The sequence below is a fragment of the Grammomys surdaster genome, unplaced genomic scaffold (assembly GCF_004785775.1).
Source record: "Grammomys surdaster isolate TR1022 unplaced genomic scaffold, NIH_TR_1.0 125901, whole genome shotgun sequence".
NCBI lineage: Eukaryota > Metazoa > Chordata > Mammalia > Rodentia > Muridae > Grammomys > Grammomys surdaster.
Genome location: NW_021620725.1, coordinates 236,059 through 258,536, shown reverse-complemented (window position 1 = coordinate 258,536; position 22,478 = coordinate 236,059). Strand labels below are relative to the sequence as shown.

Sequence of the window (22,478 nt, the reverse complement as noted above, 5' to 3'; positions counted from 1 at the left end):
CACACATAGGCACAGGCACACACACACATACACAGATACACATACACTCACAGACAGGCAGACACACACACATAGGCACAGGCACACACACACACACACACATACACAGATACACATACACACACAGACAGACAGCACTCACACATAGGCACAGGCACACACACACATACACACACACACAGATACACATACACACACAGACAGACACGCACTCACACTGAGCAGAGGTGCAGCTCTGGCTGGTAGCTATGCTTCATGATCATGACAGTTTACTTGTCCATCTGACCTTATTCAAACTCACTTTCTTCCCTGCCTCCCTGACCCCGAAAGCTTACACATGGAGTTCCTTGTCCCACCTCCAACCTTTTCTTTCTCAATTATCAAGCTCTTTTAAAATGCCTACAATTTAAATAAATACCACTGTGGGAATGTGAAGCAGGCTGCAGTCCATCTGTCAGTAAGTCAGTCCCTGCCTTAGGCTGGAAGCCCTCACCTCACCCTGGCCAGCTCTCCCCAACTCATGAAGCACTGAGGCCTTAGTGCAAAGCTGGCACATACAGGGTAAACAAACACATGGAGTCGTGCAGCTGGCCCAGGCGCCGCTGTTTATGCAGGAGCAAGTGTGAGGAACTGCAGCCAGGTGGTGATGGGCCGAGCAGAGCGGGCAGGCTATTCTAGTCTCCAGCTCCCAGGTTCCCACCACCTCAAGGAGGATTTCCTGCAGAGGGTCTGCCATTCCCAGGTACAGGGCAGGACAGCAAGCATTGTGATACAATGCATGTTGCTGTAACCATGTAAGTCCTGGACGCAGACACCCTGCCATCTTGCCTGTTGTTAGACACCAGCGGCCACCACAGTCCATGGCTCCTGACAAGGGCACAGTGGCTATTTGTTAATTACACAGACAGATGAACTGGTTTCCTCCTTGGGTTACAAAGTTACAGTGTGGGTAGTGGAGGGCGGTGATGGGGACGAGGTAGGTGAGTACTGCCTAAGACATTCCAAAACCCTACGAAACGATAAAAGATGCTCCAGACTCACACCACAAAGAATTTAGAGAAATGCTATGCATGAAAATCCAGTCAGAGTTTTATTTGCTGCAGATCTTTCAGAACCTTTAATTTTCTGTTACACAGCATGAATCACCAAGATAGAGGAGGCTCTGAGCCCTGTAACCACAACCTTGGACTTACATGACCCCTTGCCTGGGGATTATTTGAGAGTACCATTTTTTTCTTAGAGTACCATTAGTGATGAGGATTTTTGCCAAACACACTTTTTCAACATGCTGATCTAATTTAAGAGGTTCTTGGAGATTCAGTTTTGAAATAAATAAGCAAAAACAAACAAAAAAAACATTTGAATGTGTGGCATGTAGTTGTTTGGGGTATCATAGAGAATCGTCAGGAGAATATTTTAATATCAATTATGTCTGAAGATTAAGAGATTTGTACTTTTCACTTAAAACGCCAGAAATCGTTAAGGTCAGTTTGCATTATCACTTTCATCATTAAAAAGACAAATCAAAAAACTAAAAACTAAAATAAAATAAAAAGCCTAACCCAAACTACTACCATGACATCATTAAGTTTCCTGTACACCTGCTGGCCTCACTTCCCAATAATCCCTCGGACCCCCAAATGTTATCTGTCTCACTTTCAAAGCATGGTTTGCTGTGCTGGGTTCGAAGATCAGGTCCTCATACCTTGTCTATAAGCATCATCTTCCCTGACTCAAGGATTCTGCTGCTTCCTCACTACACAGACATGGACTTTGCAAAAGGGGAAAATGGACTTGCTAGTTTCATTCGTGACCTTTAGAGACCCCCTTTTCTAACAACTTTGCTTTCTTTAGTAAGTTGTATAAAATATAGCATGTATACTTTGCTGAAACTGTTTTGTTGAGCAAACTAACACTTAGAGAATGTGTTTTGGCCTAAGAACATTGATCACTTGGTAGAATGCGTGACTGGCATGCATGAAGCCCTAAGTTTGATCCAAAATACTACATGCATGCAGCAGAGTATAGCTTAAACAACATGACCCACCCCTCCCCCAATAAAACCCTGCATTTTAATGTCTGGTATTTTTAATGCCACTAATGCTTCAAAATGGTACATGCAATCTAAAACAAAACTCATATCACCAAGTTAGCTCACTTAGTTGCATAATTATACAAAGGAGTATATGACTCCCCTTAAAACTGCCAGTCTCCCACCAACAACCGCTGGTTACACAATGTATCTGAGATGCTTACATGATTGTATGCATTCACCTTTTGTATACAATAGAAATTAAAACGTAGGCTTCCTGATTATTAGAAGATATAGTATTTGGGAAAGTGTGTTAGATGTATACAATACACATAGAATTTGATAAACTGACGGGAGGCAGGAAGGTCATAAGAGCAAGGCCATTTTTACCTACACAGGGAATTCAAGGCCTCTCTGGGCTATGAGAGACCCCGTTTCCAAAAATAAAGCAAGCTGCTGCCTTTTTTCTGCAAATCACCAATTTCCTACTGATTTGTAACTGTCACTGAGATTTAGTGGGTATATAATTATAAACCAGGTTTTTATGGTAAGTAGTATATGATTAAGGCACATATTTAGGGTGAAAAAAAATCACCAATCTTAACACACAACCAAGACAATTATTTAACCATTGGTTGAGCTGATAAATAAGGCAACCATCTCAAATATGCATGTGACCTTGTTTGACCTCTAAACAGTCTTCTCAGCCCCATGTTACAGGCTGAGAAGTGAGATTTGGAGATGCTAAGCTTGCTCAGGTGGAGGACTCCCAGCCAATTCTCTGGGGGAGCCAAAGCATAGTTACTCCAGGCAGCACCTTAGGCAAAGATCCGGGAACGGGGAGAGAATAACTGTCAGGTTTTCATACTCTGCCCATTGCACTGTTCCGCTTGCTTTGAGAATCCTATGCAGATGTCTCTCACACAGACTTCCACATCATGTTGGAAAGAATGTCTTCAAGCAAAGCTTCTGGCATGAGATGCAATGCCCAGAATAAGGCGTTTTTCACAAAGACCTTACTATAATGTTTTAAGAAAAATTTTACAATTTAAAAACTAAAGTTAATTTCCCCACCGCACACATTGACTTGTTTATGTATTTCACTTGTATGTGTGTCCATGCACATATGTGTGGGTGCCAGTAGAGGCCAGAAGAAGGTGCTGGGTCCCCTGGAGCTGGAATTGCAGGAGGTTGGTTGAGGACCACTTGACATGTGGGTTGGGATGGGACTCTGGTTCTGTGGAAGAGGAAGTGCTCTTAACCACTGAATCACCTAGCCTTCCAGTCCCTAGTTGAATTTCTTTATGAAAGAACATGTGTGTTTGGGTACACGTGTCCATGTGGAGACCAGAGGACAACCTTGTGTCATCCTTAAATACCATCTGCTACTAAGACAAACAGGGTCTTGCACCAGCTTAGAGCTTACCAATTAGGCTAAACAGAAGAGCAGGCAAGCTTGCAAGCACACACACCACCAGGCCTGGCATTGTTACCTGGGTTCTGAGCATCGAACTCAGGGCCTCAAGCTTGTGCTGCTGTTATCAGTTTCCCCCAGATCAAATCCTCATTCCTTTTCATCACAAAGAAATAAATATACAGAAGGAAGAGGAGGAGGAGGAGGAGGAGAAGGAGGAGAAGGAGGAGGAGGAGGAGAAGGAGGAGGAGGAAAAGAAGGAGGAGGAGGAGAAGGAGGAGGAGGAGGAGGAGGAGAAGGAGGAGGAGGAGAAGGAGGAGGAGGAGAAGGAGGAAGAGGAGGAGGAGGAGAAGGAGGAGGAGGAGGAGGAGGAGGAGGAGGAAGAGGAGGAGGAGGAGGAGGAGGAGGATCCAAGAAGATGCCATCACTGCAAAACTCACCTCTGCTGGGGATCAAGATGAGACCCTCAAGTTAGTCCCTGATCATGGGACTAATGGTACTCTGTGCTTACTGCTGGGGGCATGGAGGCTTGACACCAAGGAAGATGCTCACAAGGAAGAACAGTTTTCAAAGCATCTGTAAATTTGAATGCTTGTACTATGAAGTCCAAGAAGGCAGAGAGATTCTCTTAAGGAAGGCAAAAAGGAGAAATCCAAGGGTTCATAGATCCCAAGGAGGTGCATCTGAGGGCCCCACTTCCACTAAACACCAAATAAGACCAGAGGATTTGGGCACCACTGGAACACTGTTTGACAACCCAAAGGGTTAAGAACCTCAGCCTTCAGCCCCAGGCCTTCCTGGTCCCCACAGAGGAGGAGGCAACTTCCACCCCTACATTAGAGTCCATGGCCTGCTGCCTTGGGCCCTCCCACTCCAAGAATGAAGCTGCCTGCTGCCCAACTTATACCCAGACTGGTTTCATCTGCTTCCAAATCCATTTTGTGTCTTAACGTCTGCCAAGACTAAAAACTTAAACACACACACACATCATGCATGCATGCATGGGAGGGAGGGAGGAATCAGGCTGGGACTTTAAACTGCAAAAGTAAGCAGAGGGGAGGTGCAGGCCAGCTGCTGAAAGTTAGGGCCCGAGCCTGCTCTGGGAGCCAGCACACCCTTCCTGAAGTCTCTGCCTGCTATGTAGATGTCAGGGTCGGATCTGAGGGGAGAATTCGCAAGTGTGACCTCTCCTGTCTCTCCTCACCCAGTTGCATTGACTTGAACTGCCAGGGGAGCTCAGAGTGGTCTTGCTGCATACTAGAAGCAGACCCTTGTCCCTAACGCTCGGAAGAACACTGCTTCTTGCTTGCCCTCTCTCAGCAATTCCAAAACAAATAAAACAGTATTGGAACGGTGCATGGCTCTGGGTGGGTGCAGACAGCTTGCAAGCTACCTGTGGCTATACCACAAAAGAGGTAGGAGATGGACCTTCCTCCTTGGATTCTGCTTTATCTCTTCCAGGACCTTAAGCCAGATGCTTAAATCTGGGGACTCAGAAACCACAAGGGTCTTTGAGACTTCATCCTTCCTACTCAGTGTTCCCGAGAGTTGGACTAATGGCCTAACCCCATGTCTCTATTACCATTATCTACCCCTTCCTTAAAACATGGAGAGCTGAGGACACACCCTGCTTAGGGCTACCCAGAGGGATCGCACCACCTCCTGGAATTGTCTTCCAAGTCACTCAACAGAGAACACCTGTTAAATCCTGGGCCCTTCAAAGATGGCATTCAAGCTAGGAAGCAAGAGTCCCCTTCTGGAAAAGGAACACAAACAACATAGAGCAGCACAAACCAATGGCAAATTCAGCCTGAGTGCCCTACCACTGATCTGAGGTGAGAAGTCAATCACAGCCTTCCCCGAAATAAGAAGCCTTGTAGCATCCACCTCTGAGCCACTCTCCCAGAGCACAGTAAATGTCAGCAGGGTAAAATGTGAACAAACAAAACTTTCACCTTGATAATCACTGACTCCAGGTGAAGAATATTCAGAGAGTAAAATACCAAGTCTACAACAGAGCAGGTACTCAGAGAACTACAGAACTGCAGACACACAAATGCCTCCAAAAAGCTCTCCTGATTTCTGTTTTGCTCTTGCCTTTGTTTTGCTCTGTAGCCTAGGATGGTTTGGAATTGCTGAGCATCCTGCCTATGCCTCTAGGGAGAACTGGGATTACAGGTATGCACAACCATGTGAAGAGCTGCCCTTCTGTAAAGAGGAAATGCTCATCTGTTTGCATAGTAACCAGATATGGGCAAGGCTTCTTTATGGCCTGATACCTCACCCCTACCAGGAGCTTCCCACAAGAAGGAGCTGGGGAGCTAGCTGGAGCGGGTAGGGGGGCTAGCAGCAGCTCAGGCAGAAATGAGCACAGGCGGCTGTGAGCTAGGAGACTGCATCTGCATGAGATGCTCCCTGTCCAAATGCATATCCATCCCCACCACTCACTGCTTGGGCTACCTCCTCCCTCCAACAGCCAGATCCCTCTCTGCCTTTATTAAGTTCTGCATAAGTTCAGCAGCCATCTCCTCCTCAGTGAGCCTCATCTCTAGGACTTTGGGGCACATAATGAAATCCACTTGTTCTTATTCATGTTTCTGACCATTGCTCATTGGTTTCATGGATGACAGTTATTAAACCTGTAGAGGGGAAAAATAAACTTAAAATACCCCCATAAGTCAGTGGTCCTCAACCTTTGTAATGCTAAGACTCTTGAATGCAGCTTCTTAGGTTATGAAGACCCAATCACAAAATTATTTTTGTTGCTACTTTATAACTGAAATTTTGCTACTATTATGAATTGCCATGTAGATATCTGCTATGTAGGTTATCTGATATTCAACCCCAGTGACAGGGTTACTCAACCCACAGATTGAGAACTGCTGCTGTAAGTGCACAGGGTTTGTGATACTATTTTTCTGCCTTTATGTTTGTTTAGGGTTTTAGATCAGAAAATGATAACAATAGGATAACTATGATAAGATACTCTCAAGCCTTTACCAACTTCAAGGAACTCCTATCCACCCAAAGTCCTGTGCATTAAGACAAACAGCTCTATCAAGCTAGTTTCATCAGGTTCTCCGGTCTGGATAGAGGAGGTGTGTAGCCTTGGAACCTTCTGAAACTCTCAGGGCAAGAGGCAGGCCAGCCCTTCATTTGCTATTGCTGTAACTGGTAGGGTTTTATTCTTTACAGTAATACTCTCTCCTATATGTGTTCCATATCCCTTTACCCATTCATCTGTTAATAGGTACCTAGGCTGATCCCCTCTCTTAGCTACTGTGACCAGTAGCAGAATTCCCTCCCATTGTGTAGGCTGTCTCTTCATTCTGTTGGTTGTTTCCTTTGCTATTTTAGTTTGATGTAATTCCAACTGTCAATTAACAAAACTCTCTGAGCAGTCCAGTGTGTCAAAATATGAGCTCTTGGCAGATTATTTAAAATCAGCAAATTATGCCAGGTCCCAGGTATTAATAATATAATGATGATGACAACACTGGCTATCTAAGTAACTGTTTAGCTTTGTATCCTACCCCCCATGCCCTGCATTGGTCCATTTATTAAAGAGGTAGTTGACAGTCCATAGAGCTACTGGAAGATGGTGGAACCTTGGACGATGGGGCCTCATAAAAGGACATTAGATCATTAGACACATTCCCCTAAAGTGGATATTGAGACCCACAACTCTTCCCTTCTCTTTTTTCCCTTTGCTACCATGAATGAGTAGAGTTCACCCATAATGTGCTCCCTAACATGATGCTCTCTGCCTCATGACAGGTCCAAAGTGAAGGAGACATTTGATCACGATCAAGTCAAATGTCTAGGAAACTATAAGCAAACAAACAAAAACGACAAAAAAGCAACAACCAAATACCCCCTCCCATCTTTCTTCCCTTTAAAGTGATTACCTCAGTTATTTTGTCACAGTCTCAAAAAACTAACATAGCTCGGAGTCTGAGTCAAACGGTCTTCTGAAGAGATATGAGGATCTCTTCATGATGATCAATGAATATGTGACCAAGTGGAAGGGTGCTCTGCTGGTCACTGTGCTGAGTGCTTAAGGAGGCATGTTGTGCTGTAGGAAGTCTCCTGGGACACGAGGGTAAGTGGTCATGGCTCAGTGTGAAACCTCAAGTTACTATGGAGTGAGGCCGCAATGAGCATCACGAGTTTTAGTGCATGGCATTCTCCATAAGAGGAAGCCAGGTCCAAGACCCCCACCTCGAGTTTCACAGGGACACATGCTTCATCTTGGCTGAAATACAGAGATCAAGGGGTCTCTGCCTTTCCCCGCCCATTCCAGGGACATTAGCACAGGCATTTGGTTAATTTCAAGGGTGGGAAAGATTAGTTCTGCCTGCCTAGGATTCCGTTTCAATTGGCCACGCATGTCCTTTTCACTTCCTGACTCTCAAAGCGTGCAGGACTTAATTATTAAGGAACCTCCCTGTTCCACTTGCCCTGGAGGCTCACTTTTTCTGGAGAGGAGTGGGGGTAGGGAAGTAAAACTGGGAGCTTAGCCCCAATTCTACAATTGCTCTGGAGACAACATATTGGAGAAGACCCAGACCACACCAGAGCTCTCTTTTCACCAACACCCCCACATGAAGCAAGACTCACCCTGTACTTCCTTGCACCCCTGACCACAGGGGGACCATAGAGGGGTCTGGTACTGCCCCATTGTGCCTTAGGCTAAAGGCAATTTTAAAAAGGGCCAGCATAGGATATTTATAACCAGATTTTCTGAGAAACTCCCAACCTACCAATATCAGAATAAAAATTAAATAACCATATCTTCCTCTTTTTATTTGGCTCAGAAAAGGCAGTCCCTTAGACACATACCACTTGGCATAACTATCAAAGCTACACCAAGTTCTTGTTCAGGATTTTCACTGTCTAGTCTCTTGGGAGAAGAGATGAAGAGTGTGGACAGGGTGACTGGGGACTGGAGGCTGCATTCTGTATATAACATGGGTCCCACATTCATCTGTACCAGCAGACCTCTATCCTCTGCTTCCCCAGGCTAACTGAGGAGGGGCTAAGACTTCTGGATGGTCAGTAGTCAGTGTGACAGCCTTATAAGCTACAGACACCAAAGACAAACCAGGAGGCTGTACTCGGAGGGTACAATTACAGCAAGGGCAGCTTGACTGTAGAGTGTTGTCCGCACATTGCATTGTATTCGTTCCTACAGTCTCAGGGGCAAGTATATCATCAGTGTGCATTTCATGAGAATAAGAACAACAGGGTGGCAGCCCAAAGCCATTCGCTGGAAACCAAAGTATTCACCGGTCAGGTTACAGATTGGAGATTGAGCTGGAAGAAAAGACAGTGGAGAAGTGGATGGATTTGGATCATCGGCATGGAACTTCCTGTTTAAAAACTGACTTCTGGGGGCATCTGATCAGTTTTATTCCTCCTCTGTGCTGAACCTGACATGTCTGGCTAGCATCTTTCAATGTGAGAGGGTACTACCTCCTTTCAGCTCTCTGTTCAGTCCAAGCATGAATGGAAGCTGGGGTCTAAATTTCAATTCATGTTCCCAGCCTTGGAACTCACTCTACTGAGCCTACCTCTTCAGCCTTTAAACTTGTCCGCTTGCGCCTTCCTTCTGCTCCCAGTGTCAAATCCATTTCCATTGCCTGTTCCCCAGAGAGCCCAGACCTTTGCAGTGCGTGCTTAGTACCTTCAATACTGGGAGTTCTGCTCCTGAATTCCTCAGGAATCCCTGTCTTCATTGCTGCCGAGAAGCAAGTAAGCACCTTTTGGCAGGAAAACGTTTCTCCGTTTCTTTGGATCCTTTTGTGCCTTGGTTGGGCTTCTACTTTAATGACCACAAAACAAGCCCCAAGGCCCCATCACTCTAAGGGCTGAACACAGACACCACTGGAACCCAGGCGGGGCTGGAAGCCATGACTTCTGAGGCTGAGGGTCCTGTGGTCTGCCACCGGATGCTGGTGTGCAGGGGCACTACCTGCCTGGGGGACTTACACTTCCACACTATTAAGTAAAACAAACAGCCCCATGTGCTCCTCCTGCCTGTGTGTTTACAAACCAGGACTGGAAGCCCAGCTGATGCTTCCAGATGTGGAACCCAAACATAGACAGTTAGCTCCTGACAGTAGCACCACAGCCAGGCAAGGCCAGTGGAAGATGATAAGGGGCCACAGTGTGGAACCACAGGTCAAGTGGGAGCAAGCAAAAGCCTCGCTTTGCCAGCATCTACCTCCCCAGGTTGATATGCACGTGAAGTACAAGGAGAGACAGCTGTGTTTGAAACAGAACACTGACACGTGAAAGACTGCCCACCTGGGTGATCCCAGCTACCTGCTGGATAACAGTATGGACAGTGACAGGATCAGTATCACTGGGCACCTGAAGGAAGGAGGGAGAGAAGAGCAGGTGCAGAGGCAGTCTTTTTAGGCAGTGGAGCGATGAGTCTGTGTGATTCTGTAATGAAGACACGGGGCATCTTGTATTTGTCTAATACACCACAAAGCTTCTCTGTACCTCCCAGGCAGGCTGTGCAGTACAAAAAGTAGATGCTCGACAAACTCTGCTGAAATGTGTGAAGAAGGACAGAGAGGGCATCAGGGGGGAAAGATGGCTCACCTATGAACGTTCCTAAAACCTGCCGCCTAGAGAAGCGGCCACTCTACGGTGGTCTTGTGCACCCCTGTGCGGCTTTTAAAAACAAGCACACTACGGCACCTCCCCTCTGCATGCTCCCGTATACACATATCCCAGAATCCATTGCCTGTGTGAGTCTATGGATAACTATAGTTGTCTTTTGATATCGGGACTGGCCCCAGGATCTACCTAAGATCAGCCCAAATCTGTGGATGCTCACGTCCTTCACATGAAATAGAGTGTGCAGTATTTGCATGTAGCTTAATTCTCACATACACATACAGGTCATCTCTAGATCACTTACTATAATATACTGGGTGGTAGTTTGAATATACTTGGGCCAGGGAGTGGCACTATGAGAAGGTGTGGCCTTGTTGGAGGAGGTGTGGCCTTGTTGGAGGAGGTGTGGCCTTGTTAGAGGAGGTGTGGCCTTGGTGGAGGAGGTGTGTCATTTGGAGGTGGGCTTGGAGAGCCTCCTCCTAGATGCCTAGAAGACAGTCTTCTGCTGGTTCCCTTTGGAACAAGATGTAGAACTCTCAGCTCCTTCTCCACCACCATGCCTGCCTGGATGCTGCCCTGTTTCCCATCTTGATGATATTGGACTAAACCTCTGAACCTATAAGCTATCCCTAATGAAATGTTGTCCTTTATAAGGGTTGCCTTGGTTATGGTGTCTCTTCACAAAAATAAAAACCCTAACTAAGACACACTATAAATGTTCTGTAAATAGCAAACAGATTGAGTTGTTTGGGGGAAAATAACAAGAAAAGGTGGTACATGTGGTACTACCAAGGCAATTAAATAAAATTTTCAATCTGATGTTGATTGAATTCACAGTTATGGACACTGTGGTTACCAGGGATAACTATATTTCATTGATGGAAACTCACACTCTCTCTTCCTCCCTCTCTCTCTTTCTCTCTCCAAGACAGAATTTCTTTCTGTAGTCCTGGCTGTCCTGAATGTACACCAGACTGGCCTCCAACTCAGAGATTCTCCTGCCTCTGCCTCCCAAGTGCTGGGACTAAAGGTGTGTGCACCACCACCCAGCTCATTGTTGGAAACACCTATGATATGAGGTTTTAAGGTTGAAAGAGTCCTGCAGATGTCTATTCTAGACACAGAAGGGCTTTGCTGAACAAAACAAAGTCTTGGCCTCATGTGGCAGGGAAGGAGGTGATGGGCAAATAACAAATAGGTATATCTCAGGAGATGACGGCATGGGGAACTATGATTAGTCTGAAGAGAGAGATGCATGGTGGGAGTGTTGCTTGATAGAGGGTACCAGGCTGAGGCAACAGGGAAGCCTTGTGACATGAGGGAAGGACATGGGAAAGAGCCTTCCAGATAGAAGACCAAGGCAGGGCAAAAGCCCAGAGCAGGAAGGTTGCCCAGCCAGGTTGAGAAGACAAGGAGGCCAATGTCACTTGTGCTGTGGAGTGGCCAAGCAGGCCAGGTGAGGGAGACCAGGAAGGGGTGGAGCCAATGGTATTTGGAGAAACAGGAGCAACAGAGAGGTTTCGGCAGAAAAACAAACAAACAAATTGATCTCCACAGTGCCATTCAGTAATGCACAGAGAGGACTAGGGTGGTAAAGCATCAAGAATTCTGCAAACATTTGCAAGTATAGCCTTAAACCTGTCAGCTTAGAGTAGGAGATCAGGGCTGATGGTGTGGCTCCATGGTGGTGTGCTTGTCAAGATGTGGGAGGCTCTAGGTTCCATCCCCAGCCCTGCACAGAGATAAGAAGTAAATAACAAGGTGGAGGAGGAGATAAAGTACAGAGTCGAAGACGGTGCCAGGATTTCTGGCTTAATGGGTAGGCTGAGATGTGCTGCATTGGAGAAGCAGCAGGGCTAAGGTTGGCAAGGGGGTATCCAGCCGGCAACGAGGCCTGGCCACATCATACTGGGCTCCTCTTCCTCTCTATCCTCCATCCTCAGGAGGCCTGGAGCCAACGGGGAGTCCACCAGCATAGCCTCTCTTCTGAGCATCCTCCTCATCTCCAGAAATACTCCTTTCACTCTTTTTCTTTACTCACAAGCCGCTGCCTACTAATAGCTCACAGTGCATTCGGGTGCTTTATGTGGAGCCCCTCGCCTTCCCTTTTAACCGCCTTAAGAAACCGGGATCCTGATGTTTCAGTAACTTGGACAGGGTCACACCCCAGAGATTGGCAAAGTCAAGGTGAACCCAGATTGGTTCCCTATAGTTGAGACATCTTACACCTGGAAATAATTCCAGGAACACTGTCCCTCCTACAAAATATTTCCCCTCCAGCATTCTACCTTCTAATGTGATTCCCGGCAGACCTGCCTAATCAGAAGGCATCCCATAAATATCCTGAATGCCTAGCCCTCTCTTTTGCAAAGATGGGCGCTACCTAGAATTCTGTTGCAAGGGTCCTTTTCCTATCCAGCTCCTATGGGACCCTGAGACCCTCGGCTGCCTTTTCCCATAGGGAGGGAAAGAATGTAGGTCTGGAAGAATCCAGCAGAGTTTCTGATGTTGATCAAATGGCCTTCTATTCAGAATCTTGCAGAGGAAAACAAGCACACCCACAGAGCAGATCCCTTGAGCCCAGCCGGCCTCTGGTTAATTCCCTGGAATTTCTTATCTTTGAACTCAAGGTGAGTGAGCACAGATGTGACAGCTTGGGTTTGTCAGCTGCCAGCTGAACGTTTTCAATGTGTTCCCTGTGCCAGTTCACTGCCTACATAAGATGGAGAAGAGGCAGCTTGTGATGACAAACACTGGGCTCCGTTACCCCATCACATTGCTACATTGTAAACCCAGGTACCCGGTATCTCTCCACATCCAGAACATCATGGCTTCAGGCTTCCTGCATTTGTTTGAGAAAAGTAAGGAACATAAGCAACCAACAGGATTAAGGAGATAGCTCATTAAGCAAACTGCTCTGTGACACAGTATGAAAACCAGAATTAGGATTACAAAAACCCAGGTAAAGCTTGATATACATAGCAGAGAACAGAGACCTTGTTTTAAACAAGGTGGAAGGCAAACACCAACCCCTAAGGCTGCCATCCTCTGACCCCCTCCCCCACTCATACCATGACATACAACTGTCCACATCCTCACAGGTACCCATACCTACACACACATATACCTCACACCCCCACACATTCTAGGCACCAAAACCTCCAGCACAATACTAAATGTGTAGGGAACAGGGTGCTTAGTTGTCGTGCAGGTAACTGCCTGCCCAATCCTTTCTGCTGGCTGCCTTCTGAATATTTGCCTGCAAGGAAGCATCTCCCAGCCAGTTAGTTACCTGTCTGTCAAAGCTGCTACTTCCTTCCCCAGGGTATGTTTCTATACAAGCTGCAGAGTCTCCTGACTAGTCAAAGTGTCTACTCGGCCAAACAGTTCTCCCCACTCACTGCACTGAGGGAATGGAGGGCCTGCTTGATTAGACTTGCAAAGATCCTAGGTGCAAATGGATTCATCTGGCAGCCCCAGTGGAGAAGAGATGCCTGCGATTCAGACAGTGGCCCAGGGGAAGGGAAAGTCTCAAGAAACATGCTCTGAGGAACCCAATGTGGAGGTGACCCTCACCGTCACCTACAAAGGCAACACTGGTTGTGCCACAGAGCTTGGCATTTGGTGCTGTCTGACCCTCCAATGCTCTAGTTTTGTAACAATGGGATTTATGGCAGGGCTAATAAGCAATCCCACCTGCCCCTTTATTTGCAGTTAGTTACAAAAGAAACGTCAAGGGGCTTTTGCTTTGGAAAAGAAATTGCTTTTTTCCTCCCCCTTTCTTGTTTGCTTTAAAAATGAGAGTTTTGGAGTAAGCAGACAGTAATGAAATCTTGGCTCTGTCACTTACCAGCTATGAGACCAAAACAAGTCCCTGCACTTATTTAGGCTTCTGCTCCCTTATCTGCAGAGTACAGTGAGGAGGTCCGTCCTCACAGGACTGCTGGAGGGTTGCAGGGATAGAGCAGTGCTTGGCTTGGAGCCTGGCACACAGTAGGTGCTCTGTAAACAATGGTAACTCTCCATTTCTGGAAAAGGCGGTCTCTGCTGGCCGCCTCCCGGCACTGAGACTGGCTGCCTCCCCTGAGTGGTGGAGCTGTGTGGGATATGCTTCTCTGAGAAGTGAGTGTGCAACCTTTCCCTTGTGGAATGAAGGGTACCTGCTGCTCCTGTGTGCTCACACATTTGTACCTAAACACAAGGCTTCGTTTGTAAAAAATCAGGGGAACAAAAATTAACACCATACAATAACCACCTTCAGACAAGCTTCTCAATTCTTTTCCCCCACATTCAAGACCTGAGTGGTGTGTCTGTGACAAGGGGATTGGCCGCCTACATAAAGCCCACCTATAGAAAGCCACCTTGTTGTTTCCCTTTGGGGAGGAGAGCTAAGCTCCCCCAACCCCCATCTTTTATTGTCAAAGACCACCCACTGGAAATAGCTGGCAACTTGCCACAGTCCAGCAGGGCTAGAGCCGGCTGCTATCCCAGCCTCTACCGCTGAACAGAAGGAAGCCTATAGAAGGAAAAAAAATCACCTGACAGGGCTGTCACCTGGGGGTGACTCTGCCTTCACAGATGGCAGACCACCAGAGAGGTCTCAGGGTCTGAAGGAAGAGTTGCAGAGGCCTGCCTGTGGGGCGATACTGGGAATCTAACTCCAATCTGTAGAGCCAACAACGAGTATACAACTTGCCCGATACAAAATATCCTTTCAGAAGCACAGAGGTAAAGTGACTTTGTGGAGTTGCAATTGCAAAAAGGAGGCACTCTGTGCTGACAGGTTAACAACCTGCCCTCCTTGGAGTACAGCTGTGGAAAAAAGTAAGCTACAATAACTACTGTAAGATGACAGTCGCTTTGGAAGGAGAATCACGTGGGAGAGGTGATTTGTGAAATGATGAAGGCAGTCTCTCCTTTCATGGAAAACCAATAAACCCAGAAACCCCCAATTTTCCTCTTCAATTAACTATGACTATACCTAATAAACCTGCTGGGATGGTAATGTTAGGTAACAGCAGACTAGTAAAGGCACTTGGCTGAGTCTAATCCAGAACAATATTGGCAGAGCCAGGGAAAGTGGTGGGGGAGCTTTCTTTGGGAGTCTAGTTTTAGCTTTTTCTGGGTGGGGTCCTCTAGAGACCAGCTGTCTACAGCCATCTTTACCTTCCATGCTGTGTGACGGCCATCTCTTGGAAGCCCAAGAGGCTTGGGGGCACCTGGGAAGCTTAGTGATTTGGTTGCCCCTAAAATATCTCTCCCTTCACCTGACACTCTGAGGCTGACTTCAGAGTCCTCTAAACCTATCTCAGAAATTTGTATATCTAGGAGCAAATGCAACAGACAAGCAAGATGTTAAATTCAAGCACATGTTTCTCTAGTTGTCTGTCTCTGTCTGTCTCTCTGTATCTGTGTCTCTGTTTCTCTCTGCTCCTGTCTGTCTCTGTATCTGTGTCTCTGTCTCTGTCTGTTTCCTCTCTCTCTTGACATAGGGTCTCTCTTTGTAGTCCTGACTGGCCTCAAACTCACAGCAATTCTCCTGTCTCTTCCTCCCAAGTGCTGGGATTAAAGGCATGTGCCAACACACTGGGTGTTTCTCTAATCCTCAAGAGAAATCTGATGGAGTTGAGAGAGAAGCAAAGTCTCTCCTTTTCCCCGTGAAAAGTATTCAGTGACTGATCTTAAAAACATGTCCATGATTCAGACTCAGTAGATTCTGCATTCAACTCAGAAACTCAAAAAAGAAACAACAACAACAAAGCAAACAGAAATACTCTGACTTTGGAATCTCCAGCATGCTTAGTCACCCACCGAGGAAATATGAATTTTCAGGGAGAAATTAACTAACAACTCATCTAAGCATATGTAAACAAGCTTTGTGGCACGCTAGCCCTCTGGCTCTATCTTAGCTTTGACTCTGCCTGAGCTCTTATCTTCCCTGGTTCAGCTCACCGGTCAACTTTAGGGTTTGCTCTGCATTTCCTTTCCTGCCAGCCATGGGGTGCTGGATGTCATGGACTCTCCCAGCAAAGGTTAGAAATGGACTGTTCAAGAAAGATGGTAAGAGTTGTGCCAGTTTGCCAGGGACACAGCACGTATGTAGGAAAAGGCCGATAAAAGGATGAAGGCTCCAGTCTGCCACGCTGCCTCACCGTGGTCTTACCTAACATTGTCTAAACTCACTTCTGAGAAGAAGAATGCTCTTCTGGCATACTTCCGTCGCCTGGCTTCTTTGGGGTTATTTTTCTCCAGTCAGCTTACCCCTCACTCTCTGGTTACTTTCTCAAGATGTCCTCTGGCAACCAGAGCGAATTCATTGTGCCTTACTGCTATGATTTCTTCTTTCTGCTCAATATCTTGTCCCAAACATCAAAGGCCTTCTTTGAAGATAAGGCCAAATTCGTCATTAGGAAAAGAGAAATTATTCCCTAGCTATATTTTAGAGGACAGTAAGAAGCAGAATCCCTCTGCTTTTTGTGAGATAAACAATGCTTGGTCCATCAGACCACAAGGCATTCACTGTGATACCACTGACAGAGACATAAACACTTGGTGTTCCTCACCCAAACCTATACAGGATCTTTCCACAGCAAGCTTAGATGCCAAATCACTTAATGATCTGTCTCCAAAATATCTGACAGGGTTTTCCTTGGGAGAAGGGGCTCACATGGCCACAAGTTCAGCCTATAGGAGTGTATGAACAACTAGAACCAACCAGCACCTAATCTACATTCCATTCGACTCTTCTAGCTCTGACGGATGAGAAACACTGTCATGGTGGTAACACAGACCGGGAACAAACAGCTGACTCAGCAGGTCCGAGAGAGAAGACCAAGGACAGAAAAGCTCACCTACGTCTTCACCTTCTTCACTACTACCCTCAGGCGAACATTTACAAGACTTCACGGGTCATGGAGTCCATGAAGCCTGTTTTAAGGCCGAAAAAATAGAGCTGCTTCATCTTACACACAATGAAAATAAGAGTTCTGGAGTCCTTGCTGATTATTAGGTGCGGTGCTATAAATTACAGTAATCTGTTATTAATCTATTTTATGATAAGTAAAAGGAGAAGAAAAACATTTTTTCCTAAGGTCTCAGGCCTCTTCACTTTTCCGCTCACCTACCTCCTTGCTAGAACTGATGAGCAGTAAAGAACAATGGCTATATTTTTACAAAACCATCATCTTTGCTCCCAGCAGAACATTTTCATTAACATTCACAAAATGCTTCTTAAAGAAGCATCAGTGGGCCGGATACTTAATAAGAACAGGGCCCTGGACGACAGGGTAGTAGACAAGGAATGAACTTGTCAGAAATCAATGGTCAGTTACTCTTCAGTCAACCCAGAGCAGAGGGCATTGGCTCCGCTAAGTGGGACAGAGCACATATAGAAGATGAGAGATGTGGATGTTAAAGCTGAGTGGCAAACTGGTCATGGGGCTGCACCATGTGATGGATAGGTGCTGGGTCATTGTGAGGTGGTTGCAGGTGGGCACTGGGGATTCTCAGTGTGGCCATAGTGAAAAGGAAAGAGGGGTGGATAACAGAAGAATGATCAAAGAAGGCCCGAGGAGCGTGAAGAAGGAGGATGACTGTGAAGGAGGCAGAGGCAGCAGAGGGCAGTGGTCGGAAGCAGTGCATATGGAGTTTCAGGGCTGAGGCTCACACTGCCACCTGAGCCACCCTTAGAGCTTCTTTCCTGTATTCTATCCTGACTCAAGCCAGCCCTGAGGGACCAAAGAGACCAAGTTCTTCCCTTGGAACACTTTTGTAAGCATAAGTTTCTAGATTCAAAGCAGACATGTTCTACCAACTCCCCTACTCCAAACAACTGATTTAGACTCATAAATTATTAAAAAAATATATTGCATGTTAGGGTCCCATAGAAGAGCATACACAAGATTTGATTTATTCTCACCAACAGCAATGTGATAGTGTGTGTGTGTGTGTGTGTGTGTGTGTGTGTGTGTGTATTCTCTGTGAGTCTTTGGTCAAATGATAAAAATACTTCAGAGATGTCTGATGACAATGGTCTACACTTCCATCACAGCTACAAAAAGTATATACGTACAAAAATGTATGAAACTTACAGCTACATATGAAAAGTAAGAAGTTGATTTTAGGATGGGATTATGGGTAATTATACAACCAGTTCTCGAGTAGCAGTAGACATTATATAATCAATGAAAACTGAGGGGAACTGGTCTTTGATGAAGAACATTCACTCACCAGGGAGCTCCCATCCTGGTGTCTGTAAATATTTGTTGCATGTAGAAGTGACAAGAAATTACATATGTTAAAGTAAAAGTTTTTTTTTTTAATGGAGACACATCACTCTTTCCTCTCCCATTTCCATCCCCTTCCCCCAAAATTAGGGAGCTTAGAAAGTGGAGGAAAGAAAGCAAATTCCCAATGTATAATAACATCTTCTGAAACCTGTTAGCTCTTTCTTATTCAAAGACCAGAAAGTATGAGATGGTAATTACCAAGTGCAACTGGATCTTCAGCTATTGTTAGAAAGACACAAAGATAAACCCCTAAGTCATTAAGCATATCAGTGACTACTGAAATTTGAACCCAGACCCCCCAGGGCCCTTGGAGCACTATGGTACTTCTTGCCTTCTTTTCTTAAACCCCAGGAGCTTGTGGGGAAGTGAACAGAATTACTTCATGAATAAAATCTCCTATTCACTGTCAGGCCTTGGAAACCACAGAGAGGCCTGGAAGAGAGCAGGGATCTCATGCCACTGAAAATACACTTCAAAGACAATAAAACCTTTGGACCCATTTGGAGGATGGAAAGGGACATAAATTACAGTCTTTATCATGAATTGGACAGCCAGTTGGCAGCTAAGCAGGGTCCTCTTAAGGTTGGCCCCTAGCTTCTTCCTCCATAGCTGTGGTCAAAGAACTTGCCCATCCTGGACTCTGTTAACTTTCACTTCCAACTGCCCATGATTTGGCCTCTTCTGAGTGAAAGTCTCTTGCAGTGCTTTGTTTCTGAGCTATCATAAAAATGAGTCAAAGGGCCAGTGTCTGAGATCTCAGTCCTTGGATTGCATAGGTATAAGCAGCCTCATCCTGAAGGGACAAATTCTGAGTCTCCACAGGAGCTGGCCGCATCAGCCAATAGGCATAGGGAGAGAGAAATTTAGCTTATTTTATTGTTTTGCCCCTTTACATAAATCCTCTCTGAAAAGTCATCTAGTTGGGAAGTCATAACTCTACTGCTATTTCCACCCCAACTCTGTCCCGCTGACCCCAGAGTACTTCAAGATCATTGTGGGAGCCTCCTGGGTCTCAATTATTAGACCATTAAGAAGGGCCAATTATAAGACTTCAGAGTGCTCCTAGGAAGCCTGTTCCACACCTCAAAGTGGCCAACCCCGTGCCTCAGAGTCACTTTAAGCAAAACTCAGAAAACAGGACATCCAGATGCATGGACATCCAAGCCCCTCATGTTGATCCAACAAGACCTTTTTAATGTTTTCCACACTATTCTTGAGAAAAGGAAGGCCAACTTATTAGCCAAGCCAAAAAGATGCAAAGAGTTAAAGAAAGGAAGGAAGGAGAAAGAGAGAGGGAAGAAGGGAGGGAGGGAGGGAAGGAGGGAGGGAAGGAGGGAAGGAGGGAGGGAGGAAGAAAAACATCATGGTGCTGGGCTACTTGCTTAGAATTAAAAGTCAGTGGTAGAATAAATCAGAAGTATTTACATATTCAAGAATTCTTAATGCTACATTCATTAAGTGGTCTGTGCTTTTCAAAATTCTGAACAACAAAGAGCTAGGTGACCAATGTGCTGGCCCAGGACATTTCAGGCACAGAGCCTGACACAGAACACTTAATCCTGTGAGAGGTAACTCCAGTTCAAAAACTCACTGCGATGGAGCTTTCTGGGAAGGGATAGGGGAGCTCATACCTCACCACACCCAGAAAGTGCCTGTTTGGGATTGCTGGTATGTGCTTTGGGTATTCTTAGATGAAACTGCCACATCTCTAGAGGACAACTGTTGTTTCAAGGGACTGGGCATGGCACAACCCATCTCGAAAAGTCAACAGAACCACCTCCAGGGCTCCTTTAGGCCCTCCAGCTCGGCCTGTCTCCCACCCCTCAGTTCTTTTCCAACTGGAAAACTGACAGACCCTTCATAATTCCAGCAGAAGGTTCTTCCTGCCTTTCCCTTTCCTTCCACAGCCTTCTCTCCTACTTGATACACACACACACACACACACACACACACACACACCTCTTGCCGATACTTCATTCTCACAGACACCTCCAGATGCCAATTAATTCAGTGCCTCTCATCGGCCGGTCCAGCCAAGGGAATTCTTTAAGAGCTGTTTAGCTTTTGGTCTTCCCTTGGTCCCTTACTTGGGATTTTCCTTTAAAAGAGCCAGTGATAACTTCTTCCCCTAAAGAGGCAAATCGGTTTTGAGTGTGGGCTTGTCTCCACCGCCTGGCTGTGCAGCCGGGGCACCCTGTCAGCCCTTCGGGGTGAGTTTGGAAAGATGTCCATATCTTCCTACCACCGGAGCAGCTTCCGGGAACCGCGCGAGCTAAACGAGCCAGACCCGGCTAGAGAAGGAGGCACGGCGGCCCTGGGCCGGGCGGTGGAGCACAAGCAGTGGCGGCCCCGGGAACTTCGTGCGGCTTCAGGCCCTCACTCTAGTCGGAGCCAGTCAAGCGCTAGGATCCCAAGCGAGAGCCCAAGCTCAGAGATCCGAGCTAAGCCCGAGCCCAGCTCAGCGCTCTAAGCCCCACTCTGAGCCCCAGCCCAGTGCCGGAGCTCCAGCCCAGGGATCCAAACCCTGTCCGAACCCCAGCAGAACATCCTGAGCTCCAAAGTGAGCCTCCAGCTCGAACCCCAGTCATGCACTAGGAGCCCCAGCCCCGGTCCTAGCCAAACTCCCGGAGGAGCCCCAGTCGGTGCCCCAGCTCAGCGCTTGGAGCCCGCGCCCCGCAGCACGGCTCGCGGAAGCCCTCGGCATCACAGGACGGGCGGCCGCCTCCCACACGCCTCCTATCCCCAAACCAACAAATAAACACAACTTTTTATGAAAAGAAAACAAACTTCAGCGACATGACTCACCTCTCCTGCAGCCGGAGCCTGGGAAGAGGGGGCTGGGGCTCTGGGTCCCGCGTGGTGAAGCGGAAAGGGCCACACGGCCCCACGCACACCGACACACAACGCACAGCGCGATGACACACGGGGACACACACCACGGGAGAGTGGCCGCAGCCGGAGCAACAAAGGAGCCCCAAGACCCAGAAGTTGCGGCCGGAGGAGGAAGGGCTTGTCTGGCCGCGGCGGGTATGAGGTGCGAAAGTGTGTGAGTGCGGCCGGAGCTGACACCAGCGAGACCCAGCTCAGGGTCCCCACTGCAGGAAGCCGGAGCCGTGGTGGCAGCGGCGGCAGCAGGCGGACAAGGCAGGGGACGCCGCGCCCAGCGCACCCACTCCCTCCATATGGAAGACGCTTTTTTGGATGACTGAACTTGCAAACAATTCCTTCTTTTGCTTCTCCTGCCTAGGAGCCTCCCATTACCGCTCGAGGAGGGGAGGGGAGCCGAGGAGGCGGGGAGGAGGGGGAGGAGCGAAAGGGAGCAAAGAAAAAGTCTTGAAAAGGAAACTGGGGTGGGGGGGAACTAAACTGTCCCCCCAAATTTTAGAACAGTTTTTCCCTTAACGCCTACTTTCTTTGCTCTGCGTTAGATTCACTCAGTCCTTCCAAATTATTTTCTTTGACCACACCAAAAGTGCCTTCCTCCCACTCGCGGGGCGCGGGTCCACCCTGTTTCACTTCACCTTGGACCCTTCCTTTGGCCAGCACTACCCCTCCTCCCCGTGGCTAGTCACCGCTCCCTGAGCCTTTTTATGGCACCCACTTCTCAATTTCTTTATCATTCTGAAAAATTCAAACAAACAAACAAACAAACAAACAAACCTACCAGATAAAGCAGTAAGAATAAAGTTACCATTAATAAAAGCAGGGCAATCCCCCAACCACCACCACCACTACTTCCCCCCCCCCAAAAAAAAAGCGAGTCAGGGGCAATTAGGAAAATGATAAGAAAACTCATCATGGCAAAACCATAAACCAGCCTTCCCAGACACTCGGTTGGCTGGGAAGGGTTTGCCAGGTCCTTGGCTTGACCTCCATTCATCATCCTAGGAAAGGGGTTGGGGGTGATGTCACGGAGAGTTAGTTCATTACCTCCGTGGTGGTTGGACAGAAAACATCCACAACAGTAATTTTCATACCCATTGTGGCGGAACTTCTTTGGACAAATTGTTACAACGTAGATAGATGGGCTCCACCTCCAACTTCTGATTCAGTAAGTTTGTGCTAAGAAAGAATTTCTTTAATTTTCAGGTGATCTGAAACTGCTAGCCCAGGT

The 22,478-nt window shown here is 47.0% G+C and overlaps 1 protein-coding gene across 1 annotated transcript in view; it reads left to right on the top strand.

The window, feature by feature from the left end:
* Cfap44 (cilia and flagella associated protein 44) overlaps window positions 1-20,834 on the top strand; it is an 81,252-nt gene extending 60,418 nt beyond the window's left edge. The window contains exons 25-26 of the mRNA XM_028752409.1: window positions 9,068-9,200; window positions 20,499-20,834. Of these exons, the coding sequence (XP_028608242.1) occupies window positions 9,068-9,200; window positions 20,499-20,834 (469 nt within the window). The remainder of the gene's footprint in view (window positions 1-9,067; window positions 9,201-20,498) is intronic.
* Window positions 20,835-22,478: the final 1,644 nt, after the last annotated feature.